Raw genomic sequence first — 18,914 nt, forward strand, 5'->3', positions numbered from 1 at the left:
AATAATCTCTGGTTCATCCATACAATAGAATATTACTGACTGCTAAAAAGAAAAAACAAGCTATCAAACTGCGAAAATATATGGAGGAAACTTAAATACATCTTGCTAAATGACAGAAGCAACAACACCAACTATACGGCATTCTGAAGAAGGCAAAATTATAGAGACAATAAAAAGTGGTTTTCAGGGACTAGAGAGGAAGGAGCTATAAGTAGAAAGAAGGACCACATAAAATATTTAGGGCAATGAAAATATATTATATGATAGTGTAATGGTGGATATATGCCATTGTACATTTGTCAAAACCTTAGAAAGAACATCAAGACTGAACCATAATGTAAACTACAGACTTTGATGATAACCATGTGCCAGTGTAGGAACACTGATTGTAACAAATATGCCACCCTGATGTGGGACGTGATAGTTGGAGGACTGTCTATGTGAGGTCATGGAGCATACGGGACAATACTTTCTGCTCAGTTCTGCTGTGAACCTGTAACGATGGTAAAAATTCATTAAAATAAATAAATAGAACAATAAAAATTTAAAAATAAGTTGAAGTCTTAGAAGTACAAAATGAGTGAAATAAGATCCAATTACTCATACCATGGAATGTTTTATGGCAATCAAGAAAGGTAATATACTGGTACTGGAGTCATCCATAAGTTATTCATGGTTAAAAGTTTGAGCACTGCACAATATGTAATCCTATTTAAAATATATGTTGAATTTAAGCAAATCGTAAAACCTCCTATACTCTCCTTTTCCTAATATTTTCTTTCAAGTGCAAACTAATAGAATGGTGAAAGGTAAGAAAGGATAGACAAGTTGGTCATAGAGGCTAACTTGAGAGAGGCATTTAAGAATATATAAGGAAGGGAGGAGACTAAAAACTATGTAAATGCTTAATGAAATTAAGTAAACAATAAATATACTCTTCACATTTATTGAGATTTATGTAATTCACATATAAAATAATTCATAGTTTTGTGAAAGTAAGTCTCACAAAATGCTGATTGCATTTATTTTCTGTCAATACAGTGGTGTAACTTCTCAATGGATTCGTTTTGCCTACTGTCCAGATAGAGTTGATTTATCAAGACAGAGGAATTGAAATAGAGAAAGTTAATTCATGCGGAGCCAGCTAGAGCTTGGATAATTTGGTGAGTAAAGGCCCAGGCTGTTGGGAGTGACTATTGATTGGTAAGAAATGAAATTATAGGGAGTCAACACTGTCCTCTTGCGCTGAGTTGATCCCTGGGTGGAACCCACATGACCAGATGACATAGTTTGTCGATCTGAGTGGTGCCAGCTGATCCATTGACTGCGTGGTCTGAAAAATATCTTAGGCTTTACAATAGTGATGTTATCACTAGGAGTAATTAAGGAGGTTTAGAATCTTGTGATTTAGCTGCATGTATCCTAAAACAAAATTTCTAATTTTGTGGAAATTTGTTAATTCTACAAAGGCAGTCTGTTCCCAGGGCAAGAAGGGGATTTGTCCTGGAAAAGGGCTGTTATCATCTTTGTTTCAAAATTAAAGTATAAACTAAGTTTCCCCCAAAGTTAGTTTGGCCTACACCCAGGAATGAACAAGTACAGATTGGAGGTTAGAAGCAAAGGAGTTGGTTAGATAAGATCTCTTTCAGTGTCATATTTTGCAAAGAGAGTTTTAGCAGATGTACAAGTTTTTTTTTTTTCTTTCTTTCTTCATTTGACATTTTTCAGTGTTCAAATTTTTAAAACAAATACTTCTATGGTGCAATCACAATAAAATAGTCATTGTGGAGGGATTAAGATGATCTGTACCTTATGAAGCAACATAACATGTTCTGCATTCCTTATTAAAATTAATTAATTATTTAATAGTTACTATGAAAAAGAACATTCTTATTTAATGGGAAAGCTGTGATTATATTTTTAGCTAACAACTATTCTTTTTCTGCTCTTTCTTCTTTTTATGTTTCTTTTTCTAATTAAAATTTAAAATATGTATATATTATTCTTGAGGCAAAACATCTTCTAAATTCCTGCTGTGGTACATACTAAATTATATAAAACTCCTACATTAGTACCATAATCTTAATTTTCTTTAAAATAAAAATAAAGTCTATATAATAAGCTAAACCTCAATCTTGGTCCCACTTTCTTTCAAATGGAAGAATATCTAAGATTTTCAGATATAGGCTTTGTCCTCAATTACTTTTCTATTTTTAGTTACTAGAATATTAACTGTTTACAAGCAAAGAAAAAATGTTGCATCTCAACAAACTTGTATTGACACTTGCATATCAGTCACTCCAGGCCAACATGTCTGTGCCTACCAAAAAATAATGGAATAAGTGAACATGAGTTTTTAAAAAAAGAATTCATATTTGGTTGATGTGTTTTTAACTCAACTTTAGGTGCTGGGCAAACACAAATGAAGAAATCACCCTGTACTGAAAAAAGCAATGCCACTAACAAAATATTGTATATCTTCCATTTGCCAGGACTGACTTTATTCCACATATTAACTATGCCTTTTTTATTTTTGTTTTATGGAGTTGATGTGAACCTCATGTTTACCTGGAAAGTTTCTGTCTTCTTAGGTAATGTTGATTTACCTGAATATAAACAAGGTCATAGTTCCACGGTTATCACCTGTCTTGCTGAATGAGCTGGTTAATTAAAAAACAAACAAGCAAACAAATACACAGGCTCAAACATATATGAAGTACAGACGTCCTCTCTTGAATATTTTTGTTTTTCACATTATAGGTGATAGGGCTCAACATAAGAAAGATAACAAAGTAATGTTGGCTATAATGATGTGGATATGTGGAACAATTTTATAACCAAATCTGTCAGTGATAAAGGAGAAAAAGTCAAATATGTATAACAGTAAGATGGTTCAAACATAAACACCACATGTGCTCAAGGTCTTGTGTCTAACCTTCTGTCATGGGAACTATAACATAATATGAAGAGTGAAAACACAAAAGTTGATTATCAATATAAACACTGAAAATCACTAACAAGGCAGATTAATTAATTGGAGAAAAGGCATATGAATTTATTTAACATATATACACAGGAGCTTTCAGAATTCACATCCAACCCTCTCAATGAGGTACAGAAGGTTATACACCACCTTGAGGTTGCAGAGAGAATGAACATGTAGAGTATGGCACAAAAGAGGTTATGTTAGTGAATCAAGTGTTAATGGCAAGGCAGGTTATAGGACAGGGAGAAGAGTCTTAGCTAGCACAGGTTGTTATGTAGATGAAAACTCATAGGTAGCAGCCCTCAGGGAGATTAGAAGACAAATGTTTCTTTTCAGAACTTTAAAGGTATCGGATTCTCAGTTAGCCCAAAAAGGGAAGAGGCACCTGTATTAATGCAGATTCTCTATACATCTACAGATACAAATGTTCCCACAAAAGACAGCTTTTCAGAGCCGCTTTAGAATATGTCAAATAAATATATTTTGGGCTAAAATATTTTTATTCCTTTCATAGGTATTATGTTGCTTTTCAAAAATGTATATTTGATTCAGGAAAGCAGAGTAAACATTAAAACATTTTACTATAAAACAGGGAAATAAGATTCAATTATGTTCAGAATTATTAAGGTATATCATCTGACTTAAGGCTCAAATTCACAATCATAAATTTCTGGTTATTCTTTTTTTTTTTTTTTTTTTTTTTTTTGAGACAGAGTCTCACTCTGTCACCAGGTGCCATGCTGGAATGCAGTGGCGCGACCTCGGCTCACTGCAATCTCCACCTCCCGGGTTCAAGCAATTCTCCTGCCTCAGCCTCCTGAGTAGCTGGGACTACAGGCATGTGCCGCCACGCCCAGCCAATTTTTTTTGTATTTTTAGTAGAGACGGGATTTTACCATGTTGGCCAGGATGGTCTCGATCTCTTGGCCTCGTGATCTGCCCTAGATGAACCTGAACCAACACTTTACACCTTAACTAACCTAAAAGTTTTAGCAGAATTTTTAGGAGAAAATCTTCTTAACCCAAATTCATGCAATGTATTTCTTAGATATGACATAAAAATTATTCATGAAAGAAAATAAGGTGAATTAGACTTTATAAAACTAAAAATTATTTAAATATAAATTAGTTATACCTTAAGAAGTTGTGAAGTCTACAAGAAAATTAGGATTAGAAACATGAATAATGATTTAGAATTTTGCTTTAAAATGTTTCTGCCTTCTATGCATCTTCCGTATTCATTACTGCTCACTGAAGTCAATATACTTAACAAGATTTAACAGCCTATATGAACCAGAACTTTCACTGAAAAGTTAAACTTTAAGGGAGTGCTGATTTATTTTAAATGTTCTCTGTAAACCCCTCTCTTTTTTGATGACCTGGAGAATCAAATATCCTTGCAAAGTCAGAAACCTTTTACTGTTAAGAATTTAAAGACTCTCTCCCTGATCCTTTTAGTTTTAACACCATAAATAATAGGATTCATCATGGGTGGGATAAGAAGATATATATTAGCTATAAAAATGTGGATATGTGGAGGAATGTGGTGGCCAAACCTATGAGTAAGAAAAGAGAAAAAGGCTGGTGTATAAAATACCAGGATGACCCATACATGGGAGACACAGGTGCTTAAGGTCTTGTGGCGAGCAGCTTTGGATGGGAGGTTGAAGACAGTTAGAAGAATAAGGGTATAGGAACAGATGATCAATATGAAGTCCAGTCCTCCCGTCAGGAATGCTATGATTAGGCTGTAAGCTCTATGAATCTTGGTTTCAGTACAAACTAGCTTTATTAGGGCCATGAACTCACAGTAGGTATGGGAGATGACATTTGTTCTGCCGTAGGAAAGCCACCTGAGTAAGAAGGGATGTGGACTGAGGAGTACAGCTCCTCTGAAGACAATAACCAAACCTAAGTCTACAATCACTGTTGGTGTTAGGATAATGGAATGTCTCATTGGGTGACAGATGGCCACATAGCGGTCAAAAGCCATGGCCAAGATAAATCCAGATTCCATGGTAGACAGAGAGTGGATAAGATACATTTGAGTGAGGCAGCCTTCAAAGTAGATCTCTCTGTCATTGAACCAGAAGAGGCTCAGTATCTTCGGAAGTGTAGTAGAAGTAAGCATCAAATCAGCTACAGAGAGCATACATAGAAAGAGGTACATGGGTTCATGCAGTTTTGGATCTGTCTTGACAATTAACAAAAGAGTGGTATTTCCCATCAGTGACAATATGTAGACCAGGCAGAAAGGGACAGAGATCCATTTGTGGGCAGTTTCCAACCCTGGAATGCCAAGTAGAAGGAAGACGACAGGTTGAAGATTGGTCCTGTTGAAAGCTAACATTATGTAAGCAATGGATAGTCCATGGTTCTGTTGAATTAAAAATCACAAAGATTATAGATATGTGAATACCAAACATTTTATTATTATTATGGGCTGGCAAAGATGTGTACATTCAATTACATAGAGTAGGCTATGGAATAATGTTCTCAGTAATACCATCTTTCAATGAATCAAATGCATGTGAGTATGATTTTTTGGGTAAGAATAATTGGCAGAAAAGTACTCTATGTGAGTATATATTACATATATATTTGTGATTTTTTTCAAGAGTTATTGTCCAGCTGGCTGGATACATTTTAGTAGTATTACAGAGATAGCAATTGATATATTGATAAATATAGAGATATAATTTTCTACCATCTGAGACAGTGAAAAAAGAAAAAGAACAACTACCATGCCATTTGTATAGTTAACCTTTCTTGTCTATTATCAATGATAGTGCACATAGAATGGAGGAACAGGAGACTTAGGAAATACTGAAAAGCAACTAGGACAATTAGTTGAGATTTCAGAAGGAGGAGGTGTAAACAAAATAGGTGCTATAATGGAAGGCAAATCATTGAGTTAATGAAGAAAGTACCTTATTCTTCATAAAATCAGAGAAACTCAATAGTAAGAAATTATCATTTTACAAAGAATAATCTAATAGAGTAAATGTCTAAATCTAGGAAACATGAGTATTCATGTTACTATATATTTGTGTTCTCTTCTAAATGATAAATCAGACTCAGAATGTACGCAATGCATTCCTCAAAGTCACACAATGTGCTTGACTTGATTTTTGTTATCCAAGTAAACTTAAGATGTACAGTAAAATAGTTATTTTGCTTGAAATATTGATATATTAATATGAGGAGCCTATGTAATATGAGGCATCCTTTTTGTTTGAATAAAACTGTATAAAAAGACAAATATAGTTTTGACCAAGATATATCATGACTAAATCCAATAATGAGATAAATCTCAGCTTGAATATTGAATTAGTCTTCTTCTGTGTTACTTTTTGTAAAGTCAAAAGGTTGAACCCCTTTCAGACAACAAGGAGGGCTGAGAATTCACTCATTAGGATTTGACTTACAGCCTCCATCCTAGGCTTTAACATTCTTTTTTCATGGAAGCACTGACTTCTTCTCTCCCAAATTAAACTTCTCTCTACTGCCTATAACCTGTTTAATCTTACCTGTATAACTAGATAGTCTTGCTTCACAGCTAGAGACTCAACTGAATAATTGCTATAAGTATAATAGGTGCCCTAATACTTCTTATCCCAGGGGACAAAAGGCCTGTAAGGAACACACACACACTCTCTCTCTTATTTTTTTTTTTTCTCTCTCTCTCTATAGTGTCTCATGAGAATGCTATTTGGTTGCAAACATTATAAACAGTTTCAGCAATCTTTCCCAGTCTTTCCAGGCAAAATATGATGTCTTAAAGGGATTCAATCTTGTTGTTCTTTACCACCTGAACTCTGAGCATAGAAACCAGTAAGAGATAGTCTCTAGGCTCCAGGTGTCTTGAGATACTTTATTTCTTGTACTTCTCGGACTTAAGTACATGCAGGTGTTGTAAGCGCCCCGCCTCCAGCTGGTTTTTGTATTTTTAGTAGAGAGAGAGTTTAACCATATTGGCCAAGCTGGTCTTGAACTCCTGATCTCAGATTATCTTCTTGCATCGGCCTCCCAAAATGCTGGGATTACAGGCATGAGCCACCACGTCCAGCCAATTTTATTTAAACTTTTATAAAAATCATTGGCTCACAGATATCAGTTATCAGAATGGGTGGCTTGGAAAATATAAACAATTATTTTGAAAAAGTCCTAAGAATACTAGATTTTAAATTGGTAATTCATTATTTTTAGTTAGTAATGTTGTATTACATACTGATAATTGGCCAACAAAGTAGATTTTAAGTACATTAAAAAATATTAGAGAAGATGAAAATGATGTCAGGGTATTTTTCCTAATGTTTTACTTTCTTCAACTGCATTTAGTCCATGGCTCCAGATCCTTCCAGAGGAGACTGCTATGTTTTCAGTTTCCACTGAGAGACTTACATTTTTTAATGATTTATGATTACACTACTGGTGCTTTTCTATTTCACTGCCCTAGAGCCACATTAGAATCATTTATTTTCTTCTAATTTCTGAAAATCTTCACAGACAAATATTTGGCTTTTCAGCAATTCTATAATTTGTGTACATAATTATCTGTAAAAAGGATGCCAAACGCTAATTATTCAAGTGCTTTTAGTTGTGTGGTTAGACTCTGACTAATGTAGGTCCCTTTCATAATAACACAGAGTTAGAGGTTTCAGTAATTTGTTTACTTAAAACAATGGTATAGCATTGCCCTCATAGTTATCTGATTTTAATTATTACAAAAGAAACAATTAAAAGCCACTAATACCCTCAATATAATAAAGGCCATATGTGAAACACTCACAGGAAATACCATACTCAATGGCAAAATATTAAAAAGCTTATTCTTTAAGATCAGGAACAAGGCAAAAATTCCTGCGTTCACTGCTCATATTAAACAAAGTACTAGAAGTCCTAGCCAGAGCAATTACACAAGAAAAAGAAAGAAAAGGCATCCAAATTTGAAAAGAAGAACTAAAATTATATCTGTTCACAAATGACATTACCTTAGAAGTAAAAACTCACAAATATTCTATGTACACATTGAAAGAAGAAAGACAAACAGGAATTGCCTGATAGAATAAACAAAATCAACCTGCAAAAGTCAGTTGCATTTCTATGTGCTAATCATAAACAATCTGGAAAGGTAAAGTAAGAGAATAATGTTATTTACAATTGTATCAAAAAGAATAAAATAAGAATAAACTTAAATAAGTGAAATACTTATAAACTAACTATAAAATATTGCTGAGGACAGACATGGTGACTCATACCTGTAATCCTAGCGCTTTGGGAGATAGAGGAGGGTGAATCACCTGAGGTCAGGAGTATGATACCAGCCTGGCCAACATGGTGAAACCCCAACTTTACTGAAAATACAAAAATTAGCCAAGTGTGGTAGCAGACACCCGTAATCCCAGCTACTCAGGAGGCTGAGGCAGGAGAATCACTTCAGCCCTGGAGGACAGAGGTTGCAGTGAGCCAAGATCATGGCACTCCACTTCAGCCTGAGTGAAAAAGTAAGACTGTCAAAAAAAAAAAAAGCTGAAATAAATAAAAGAAGATGCAAATAAATGAAAAGATGCATTCATGGATTAAAAAATTTAATATTGTTAGAAGGTCAATAATATCCAAAGTGATCTTGCAATCAGTGCAATCTCTACTGATGTTTCAATGATATACAATTTTTCTGAAATAGAAATATCCAAAACCCAATTTAAATTTGATATGAAATCTCAAGGGACCTTAAGTAGCCAAAACAATCTTAAAAAAGAATAGCAAACTTGGAGATCTCACATTTTCTGATTTCAAAATATAGTAGAATACCATGGTGATCAAACCAGCGTGGGACTGGAAGAAAGACAGACATATTGATCAATGAAATAGAATAGAGTCCAGAAATAAATGCTCACATATATGATAAAATGATCTTTATAAATGCCAAGACCATCCAATGGAAAAGTACAGTCTTTTCAACAAATGATGCTGCAAAACTGGAAAAAAAGTGCAAAAGAAGTTAGACTTTTATCTTGCAGAATACTAAAATTATGCAAAATGAATCAATTACCTATATGTAAGAAATAAGACTATAAAATTCTTAGGAAAAAAACAAGTGAAAAGTTTCATGGCACTGGATTTGGCAAAGCTATATTGGCTAGTACATCAAAATCACAGGCAAAAAGGTAAAAATAGATAAATTACAATTTATCAAAATTAAACTTTTGTGCATCACAGTATACTATCAACAGAGTAAAAAAGAAACCCTAAAACAGCAGAAAATATTTGAAAATCAAATATGTTATAAGAATTTAATAGCCAGAATATATAAAGAATTGCTAAAAATCAGTGATAACAATAATAAAATGATTTAAAAATGCTCAAAAGACTTGAACACACATTTCCGTAGAATATATAGAGATGGCCAATAAGCACTTGAAAAAAATTTAAACATCATTAATTGACAAAGAAATGCAAAGCAAAATCACAGTGAGATACAAGTCTATATCCATTAGGATGATTATTATTAAAAATATTAATTAAAAGAAAATAAATGTTGGCGTAGATGTGAAAAATTAAATTATTGTACATTGCTGCTTACAATGTAATGTTATGCAACTGTTATAAAAAAATGAAAACAAACAAAAACAATTGTTCCTTAAAAAGTGAGACACAAAATTACCAGGTTATCTAGCAATTAGACCTCTGGGTATATACCCAAATGAAATGAAAGCAGGGCCTTGAACAGATATGTGTACACTCATGTTTATAGCACTATTATTCACAATAGCCAGAAGGTAGAAACAACCCAAATGTCCATCAGATAAATGGATAAACAAAGTGTGTATGTATATGAGTATGTGTGTGTGTGTGTGTGTATACACACATGCATGCATTGTAATATGATTGAAACTTAAAAAGAAGGAAATTCTAGCACATGCTACAATGTAGATGAACCTGTGCTAAGCGAAATAAGACAGTCACAAAAGGGCATATGTTGTGTGGTTCCACTTATATGAGGTGCCTAGAATGGTAAAACTTATAGATAGTATGTGGAATGAAAGGAGGGGAAAATGAGGACTTAGTGTTTAATGAATATAGAGTTTCAGTTGGGAAAGATAAAAAATGTTCAGGAGGTGTATGGTGGTTGTGGTGGTGATGGTTACAAAACAATGTGAATGTACTTAATGTCACTGAACTGTACATTGAAATGGTTATAATGATAAGTGTTATGTGTATTTTACTACAATTTAAAACACTTTTCAGTGAAATGTCCATTAGGTATATTTTGTCTTAATATTAAAAACGTGAATGATGATTATATAGATTATTTCTCTTTATTATTAACATATAAATATATATTTAAGAAGAGAAACATCAGGCAAAGCTTCCTTCAGTTGACACTGAACTGTATCATAAAATATCAATAATGGTGGGAAGTGTATGACAATGATGTATGGCAGCAAAAGGTATTTGAGGAAGAAAGGAAAGCATATATATAACAGTATGTAAGTATATACCAAACTTAATGTAGTCTGTTGTATTTACAATTTAGTGCATAGAATTCTAATTTGACCCCATCTGTTTAGTTCACATGATGCAATAAGAGAGCTGGAGACCTTAAATGATCAGAGAAATTTGAAATGGCTATGCACTCAGACAAAATGAGTGATTTCGTTTCACTGTTTCCCAGGTATCAAAAGATTCTAAATAACTTAATTATAACCTTTTAATGCAAATGTTTTCTAAGGAGAAAGTAAGATAAATATACTCAATATTGATGGAAGAATAAATGAGAGTGTTATGAAAATTAGCCTAAATCAATCTAATACAATTTAAACTTACTGAACACATATTATAAATGAACGAATAACTGTGTCAACAAAAGAGATGAAAGTGGTCACTACATTCTTATCACTCTTCTATTGCATTTCCATAGCATTGTCTTATTCTCTAGAAAGCTTTAATAATGTAAACCATATATGGCATGAAATTAAGCAAACTATTCCATACAAAAATGAAAAATAATATTGAGGTGTTGTCATATTTGCTAAAACAGAATGGAATCAAACATATTCATTATATAAGCATCAAAAAATATAAATTTTACACAGTTTCAAATATATTAAATAAGATATAATGTGCATTTCCTAAAGCATTTTAAACAAGCCAAGGGTGGAGAACTTAAGAAATCATAATCATTGAGGGAAGAATGAAATAGCCTTTATTTTTTTTATTGAGTGCTTTCTCTGTGCCATTTCAAGTTACACATTTCATGTAATTCTCACACAACCCTATAAAACAGGTGTTATTATCATTTATTTTGATGTATCAGGAAACTGAGACCAAAATTAAATGAATGGAAATAAAGCTAGCCAGGGAAGAATACTGGACTAAGACCCGAGCAGTCTAACTCCAAAGCCTGGACCCCTAACCAATAAACTATTAGACTACCCAGAAAAAATAACATGGAATCTAAATTCTACAAAATATAATGTGTTCAGTTTAGGCATATTATCAGGAAGATATATGTTTAATTAAAGGAAATGAAACCTAAGCCTTCTAATTAAGGAATGCTGTTCATCAGTGAAACTATGATACTGAAGACTGGGGAAGCGAGGGTGGGAATGAGAATATTTGAAAAGAAAAAAAGAAGATCCAACAGATACACATGAAGAGATTAACAATCTCTTCTCCAATATTTACTAAATAAAAAAGTTGAAACTACGTGTTGAATTAGAATCTGTGGAACTTACAATAACCTGGTAAATAACAGAACTTTCAGATAATGAATACTATTCAGTTTATTGGAGTAAGAGCAATTGGTTTTTTTCCCTACATCATCTTTTGCATTTAGATTTATTCTTCAACTGTCTCTCTTGGTAATCCAAATAATATCAAGGAGCTTTAACCCTTAGCACCTTAAGAACATGCTCCCGTATTTTCTTGGTCCTTAGTCCATACACAATGGGGTTGAGAAAAGGGGGAACCAAAAGGTACATATTTGCAATAAAAATATGAACATGTGCTGGCACTTTTTTCCCAAAACGATGAGTGAAAATTGAAAATCCAGCTGTGGAATAGAAAACAAGGATGACACAGACATGGGAGCCACATGTGCCTAAAGCCTTGAAGCTAGCTTCTCGAGATGGCAGGCGGAATACAGAGCATAGGATGAAGACATAGGATACAGCAATGAGAATGACATCACATGAGCCAATGATAGAAGCCATACTGAGACTATAGCTTTTGGTAGCACCGATGTCCATACACACCAGCTTCACCACAGCCATGAACTCACAGTAGGTGTGGGCAATGATTCGTGTTCTGCAGTAAGGCAGCTGTTTGAGCAGAATAGGATGTGGAGAAAAGAAAGCTACCCCCCGACACACGACTATAATACCCATTAGAGATACGCGACTGTGTGTAAGAATGGTGGCATGGCGCAGTGGGTCACAGATGGCCACATAGCGGTCAATGGCCATGGCCAGGAAGAAGCCAGATTCCATGGCAGTAAAGCTGTGGATGAAGAACATTTGGGCCAGGCAAGCATCAAAGGCAATGTCATGAACTCCAAGCCAGAAGAGACAGAGCATGCGAGGCAGTGTAGATGTGGAAAGGACCAGGTCAGTGACTGATAGCATGCACAAAAACAGGAACATAGGCTGGTGGAGGCTTCGCTCTGCCCTCACCACAGCCAGGATGGTCACATTCCCCACCAAGGCCACCATGTACATGGAGCAGAAGGGAATCCCTATCCAGACATGCAGATGCTCTAGTCCTGGGATGCCCATCAGCAAGAAGGTGACAGGAGAGGGACGAGAAGCGTTGAGAAGAGGCATATTTTTTTTCCTTTGCTTTCTTTATGAGTTCTTCTGAAAATAAAATTGTTATGACAATGTGGTCACAATCAGACAATGAAACATGATGATTCTTTCAGAAAAATCTTTAATTATCTGTTGTCGTAAGCAATCCAAATTCACAATCTGTTGTTGTAAGCAATTTAAATTCACTAGGACCAGAATAATAAAATGATTACTTACAGTATACCAAATTTTTGTACATTTTCTTGTTGTACAAATTGTTGTAATGCTGAAAGGTAACTCTTATAACATGTCATCTTATCATAGAGACCTATAAGTCACTTTGTCTATTCATTTCCAGTAAAAGATTCCATCTATGGGGTCATAACTGAACTTCTTTCAACAAATATTTCCTAAGCAGTTATTCCATAAGAAACCATGTTCTAGAAACTGGGAATACATAAATGGTTATATCAAAGAGGTAACACTCTACAAGGAGAAGGAAGACACCATAAAAATGATACATAATGACTAGGGTGTATGGTTATTAGATTGGGTGGTGAGCGTTGTCACATTTAAGCTGGAACTTGTATGATGGAGCCTTAACTATTCAGAGTCTTGGATATTAGGTATTCTGACAATAAAAATATTAAGAAAAAATGCTATGAAGAAGGAAGAAACTGGAAGGGACAAGTTGGCCAGGGCTTCTAAAACTTAGGAAGCAAGGAAGAAAGTCATAGGAGAAAAGGATTACTTATCCCTTTTATCAGCTTCTTCATGTCTTCACTGTTTCCTTTGCCCATTGTAGAAAAATGCCAGTTACATTAACAGTTATACAGAGAATATAAAAATTTCTCTGCTTTATTTTCTTTTACCAGGCCTTTCTGAAAAATACCTATTTTTGTATCAATTAACTGGTTGCCAACTTATGAATGTTATAGGTAATAATATCATAATTTGTCATGTTTTTCATCTATATTTTATTCTAAGTTCTCTATAATATCATTTGTTTCATAACATTTTCTCAGTTTTTCCTCTAGGTTTCCCTAATCTTAGTTACCAGAAAGCTCTAAGTCTATTTACTGTTTTACCAAGTATGTTGACTCCAGTGTCAAATATGATACATGCTTAGTAAATATTGAAGTTCTGTATTTAGTACCACCAATAAATTGGAGCTCATGGAGAGTATACTTTAGATATACAAATGTGAAAGATGCAAACTGTTATTCCTAAGGCACAGTTTGCATCTTTCACATTTGTATATCTGAAGGCACATCCTAAGGGATGCCCTTCTATGGTATATAGATATGAAATTTTAAAGTCAATCTCTACAGGATGCTTTCATATCAGTTGTAACCAGACATTATTTGGAGTGAAATAGAATTTTTGGAATGCTTCTTCTTTGAGCTCTCCTTCAGTATTTCTCTCATGCGAGTGAGTTTTCCATAAACACAAGAGATCAAGTGGAAGCCTTGTACAATTTTAGAGAATTATAAAAGTACCTTTGCTTTTGGTAGAAAATTGTATAATCCATAATTTAATTGACTTAGAAAACAGAGATAAATAGTCTCTGTCCTTCTCTGTATGGATATGATATTACACTTTTAGAAAGCACAATATGATATTGTGATTTCTAAAACAGGATTAATATAATCTATATATTTATTATTTAATTTGCCACCCTGAGTACGTAATCTGACAAATAAAATATCACGGATTAATTTTTTTTTTAATTTCGGATCAATTATTCATTTCTCTCATGTAACCATTAAATAGGGTATAGGATATATCATTTTGAATTATACCTATAACTATCTATCTATATCTATCTATCTATCTATCTATCTATTTCAAGAAAAGATATTTCTTAACATTTACCACAGTCACTACCTTCCAATTTCCCATCCTCATTTATTCTGACTTAGAACATTTGATTTAGAAGCTCATATTATAACATATGCAAAGTAATTCTTTTATTGGCTTGGTAAACTGACCTAATAATATCAGAGTTATCAGTTACTTACTAAAGCACCTTTCTTATACATCTTCTCATAGTTCCAGTAGGTAGTCCAGTCTCCATGGCAGAGAAACCCTGGAATAAAGTGGTTAAGCACAAGGGAGGGAGTACGAGGGTTACAGCAGAGGAAGCCTGTAAGTCACCACAAATACTTCACTTGTAGACAAATTCTTTACTATTTTATGTGTTTCCCATCTTCCTTTAAGTCAGTGACCTTGAGTAGTATTGCCACTAGCCTCAGGGAGAACCTGCTCTCACTATGTAGCAAACAAATTCTTATAAGTATAACATGCACTCATAAGAATTTCAACAGCATTACCTCAAAATATACTTTGCAGAATCAATAAATTATCCCAGATAGGAGAAAAAATGAGTTATATGGAAATACTTGCAAGAGACCAAATTAAGTTTAGCAAGTCACATAAAGCCATCTTGAATAAATGGTAATCAGGCTGGGATATAAAGAATATTTTTAAAATGGCCTATTGGATATAAACAGAGATAAAAGCAAGGATAGATATATAATATATGCAATTATATAGCTATAATAGATATCTATCTATCTATATATAAAAATACATATAAATTAATAAGAACAAAAGCATAAACAAAGTTTCATGAGGAAAAGCAAACATGAAATAATGAATTAAAATCTAATGTAGTTGAGATTCAAAGCATACAAAGATATTTACATGGATGAGATTATATGGGCAAACAGTAGTCCCTACACATCAATCAATTAGGTCCCTACCACCTAATTTTATAATATAGTCTCTAGAGCAGTGACTGTCACTTATTAAGTGCTCAATAAATATACACTGGATATGTAAATGCAATATAGAACATTACAAGAGCAGAGGTGGAAAGTGCACATACTCACAGATACACACACTGGTTTACAAAACAATTTTTGCCCAAGTACTCAGGATATAATCTCTCTGCTATCATCTCCCTAAAAATGCCAACCTGGAAGTGAGTCCAGTAGTCACAGATATCCATAATTTTGTTCTTTCAATAGATCCACACAATATGAAATATGCTCAAGTTGAGAAAGAACCCTCATTTCTATTAAATCCTTTAAAAAAGATGTATATTTCCTAGAATCTAGCTGTTTCTTCATTTTAACCATGGAGAATAAAGAAATGTGCATTCCTTCAGTCCAAAAATTAATATCTTTTACTTTGAATCTATGTCATTTGAAAAACAAGAAGGTATTGTTTAAGTCTAATGTCTTTTAAATTTTTCCATAGACATTTAAGCTATTCTCTTTCTTTCCATCCCTCTCTCATTTCAAAAATACCTTAACTAGCTCATAAAGAAACTTATTCAGAGTCAAGAAGCAAGCTAAACATGTAATCTCCATATGTAGCAGCTTCAGCATGGTCATCTCAAGGGATAAATGAGAACAACATTTGACACAATAGGTCCCTATGGAAACATTGGCAGAAGAGGGAAAAATTTTTAGTGGTAATGATTGATAATAGACATAATTTCAGGGATAATTTACCTTTGCATTCTCACAGGTTTATACCTGCAGATGTAGCCATCCCTCAGTAGTTTCAAATATTATGTCAGCCACTCACCAGGACCAGTACTGAATAAAGTACAATGACCCAGAACACATTCTTTTTTCCTTTGATTCACTAATCTAATTCAAATACCAATTTAAGCCAGAAACCATACACATGAGAAACTCTCCTTTAAAAGTAAAAGAGAAGACATCCCCAGATAAACAAAAGCTGAGGTAATTTATTATCACTATACCTGGCCTATGGGAAATGCAAAAGTGAGTCTTTTATGTAGAAATCAAAGAGGCTAGAGAGTGACGGAAACCCATAAAAAATATAAAGTTTTTCAGTAAGATTAAAACACATGGACAAATAAAAAATTAGTATCACCATTATTTTTGTTCATAACTTTATTTCGTATTCTTTTTTACAGAAATAAAAAAAGAAACCATAAAAATAATTATGAATCCATATTAATGGATACACAATATATAAAATGTGATATCAAAAACATAACAGAAAAAGACATGGTATGTTTGTATAGGAGATGAAGCACTAAAGGAGTGGAGCTTTAGTAAGTTGAAATTAACTTGATATCAGTTAAAATATATTATTATAATTGCATTTCCAATTTAGAGGAAAATATGCAGCTTGCTGCCAGCACAGTATTCTCAATACAAATACCAGACAGGTTAAGATGTTACACGCTGGCAAACCCACAGCCAATATCATACTGAATGGGCAAATACTGAAAACATTCCCCTTGAAAACCCCCACAGAACAAGGATGTTCTCTCTTACCATTACTATTCAACATAGTATTGGAAGTTCTGGCCAGGCCAATCAGGCAAGAGAAAGAAATAAAGTGTATTCAAATAGGAAAAGAGGAAGTAAAATTATCTTTCTTTGCAGATGACATTATCCTATTTCTAGACAATGGAAAAAACATTTCATGTTCATCAATAGGAAGAATCAGTATTGTGAAAATGTCCATACTGCTCAAAGTAATTTATGCAGTCAATGCTATTCCCATTAAACTACCATTGACATTCTTCACAGAATTAGAATAAAAACTACTTTAAAATTCATATGGAAAAAAAAATGGCCCATATAGCCAAGACAATCCTAAGTAAAAAGAACAAAGATGAAGGTATCACATTCACCAACTTCAAACTATACTACAGGGCTACAGTAACCAAAACAGCATGGTGCTGGTACAAAAACAGATACATAGACAAATGGAACAGAATAAAGAACACAGAAATAAGAACACCATATTAAACCATCTGATTTTCAACAAATTTGACAAAAACAAGCAATGAGGGAAAGAATTGCCTATTTAATAAATGATGTGGGGGATCTGGCTAGCCATATGCAGAAAATTGAAACTAGGCCCCTTCCTTATACCTTATACAAAAATTAAGTCAAGATGAATTAAAGACTAAATACAAAACCCAAACTATAAAAACCCTAAAAGAAAATCTAGGCTATCCATTAGGACATAGGCACAGGCAAAGATTTCATGATGAAAATACCAAAAGCAATTGCAACAAAAGCAAAAATTGACAAATGGGTTTTAATTAAACCAAAGAGCTTCTGACCAGCAAAAGAAACTATCACCAGAGTGGACAGACAACCTACAGAATGGGAGAAAATTATTGCAATCTATCCATCTGACAGAGGTCTAATATCCAGAGACTACAAAAAGCTTAAACAAATTTACAGCAACAACAACAAAAAATCATTATGAAGTAGGCAAAAGACATGAACAAACACTTCTCAAAAGAAGAGATACATAAGGTCAACAAACATATGAAAAAGAGCTCAGTATCACTGATTATTAGAGAAATGCAAATCAAAACCATAATGAGATACCATCTCATGCCAGTCAGAATGGCTATTATGGAAAAGTCAAGAAATGGCCAAATGCGCTGACTCACACCTGTAATCCCAGCACTTTGGGAAGCCAAGGCAGGTGGATCACCTTAGGTTAAGAGTTTGTGACCTGCCTGGCCAACATGGTGAAATCCTATCTCTATTAAAAATACAAAAATTAGCTGGGCATGGTGGCAAGTGCTTATAGTCCCAGCTACTCAGGGGGCTAATGTAGGAGAATTGCTTTAACCCGGGTGGCAGAGAAAATACAGACCAAGTCTGAATGCACAGCTCTACTTAAACAAGGGTGGGAGAGTTTATAGGCCATCTGTGTTTACTAATTAATTGCTTTAACCCACAGAAAGTAAGCTTTCTCCTGTATTCATTATAAGAAGTAGCTTTTTTGTTTTGTTTTGTTTTGTTTTGTTTCTTTTTTGAGATGGAGTCTCGTTCTGTAGCCCAACCTGGAGTGCAGTGGCACGATCATGGCTCACTGCAACCTCCGCCTCCCATGTTCAAGCAATTCTTCTGTCTCAGCCTCCCAAGTAGCTGGGACTATAGGCGCGTGCCACCATGTCTGGCTAATTTTTTGTATTTTAGTAGAGACGGGGTTTCACTGTGTTGCCCAGGCTGGTCACAAACTCCTTAGCTCAGGCAATCCTCCCACCTCAGCCTCCCAAAGTGCTGGGATTACAGGTATGAACCACTGCGCCCAGCAAATATTCACATCTTAAAATGGCT

General features: G+C 34.0%; 2 protein-coding genes across 2 annotated transcripts; both read right to left on the reverse strand.

The window, feature by feature from the left end:
- Positions 1-4,391: 4,391 nt before the first annotated feature.
- LOC116524977 (olfactory receptor 52D1-like) lies at positions 4,392-5,336 on the reverse strand. Its single transcript, XM_032240495.1, has one exon. It carries the CDS (start codon positions 5,334-5,336, stop codon positions 4,392-4,394), a length of 945 nt encoding a protein of 314 aa, XP_032096386.1.
- A 6,532-nt stretch (positions 5,337-11,868) lies between these two features.
- LOC116524978 (olfactory receptor 52D1-like) lies at positions 11,869-12,813 on the reverse strand. The gene has a single exon (XM_032240497.1). It carries the CDS (start codon positions 12,811-12,813, stop codon positions 11,869-11,871), a length of 945 nt encoding a protein of 314 aa, XP_032096388.1.
- Between the last annotated feature and the right edge of the window lie 6,101 nt (positions 12,814-18,914).

Source organism: Sapajus apella, unplaced genomic scaffold, assembly GCF_009761245.1.
Source record: "Sapajus apella isolate SASKATOON/1434 unplaced genomic scaffold, GSC_monkey_1.0 scaffold47, whole genome shotgun sequence".
NCBI classification, from domain to species: domain Eukaryota; kingdom Metazoa; phylum Chordata; class Mammalia; order Primates; family Cebidae; genus Sapajus; species Sapajus apella.

What these genes read in the sequence shown, in the direction of transcription:
- LOC116524977 (XM_032240495.1), bottom strand. Translation starts at nt 5,336, where the DNA reads ATGTTAGCTTTCAACAGGACCAATCTTCAACCTGTCGTCTTCCTTCTA.
- LOC116524978 (XM_032240497.1), bottom strand. Translation starts at nt 12,813, where the DNA reads ATGCCTCTTCTCAACGCTTCTCGTCCCTCTCCTGTCACCTTCTTGCTG.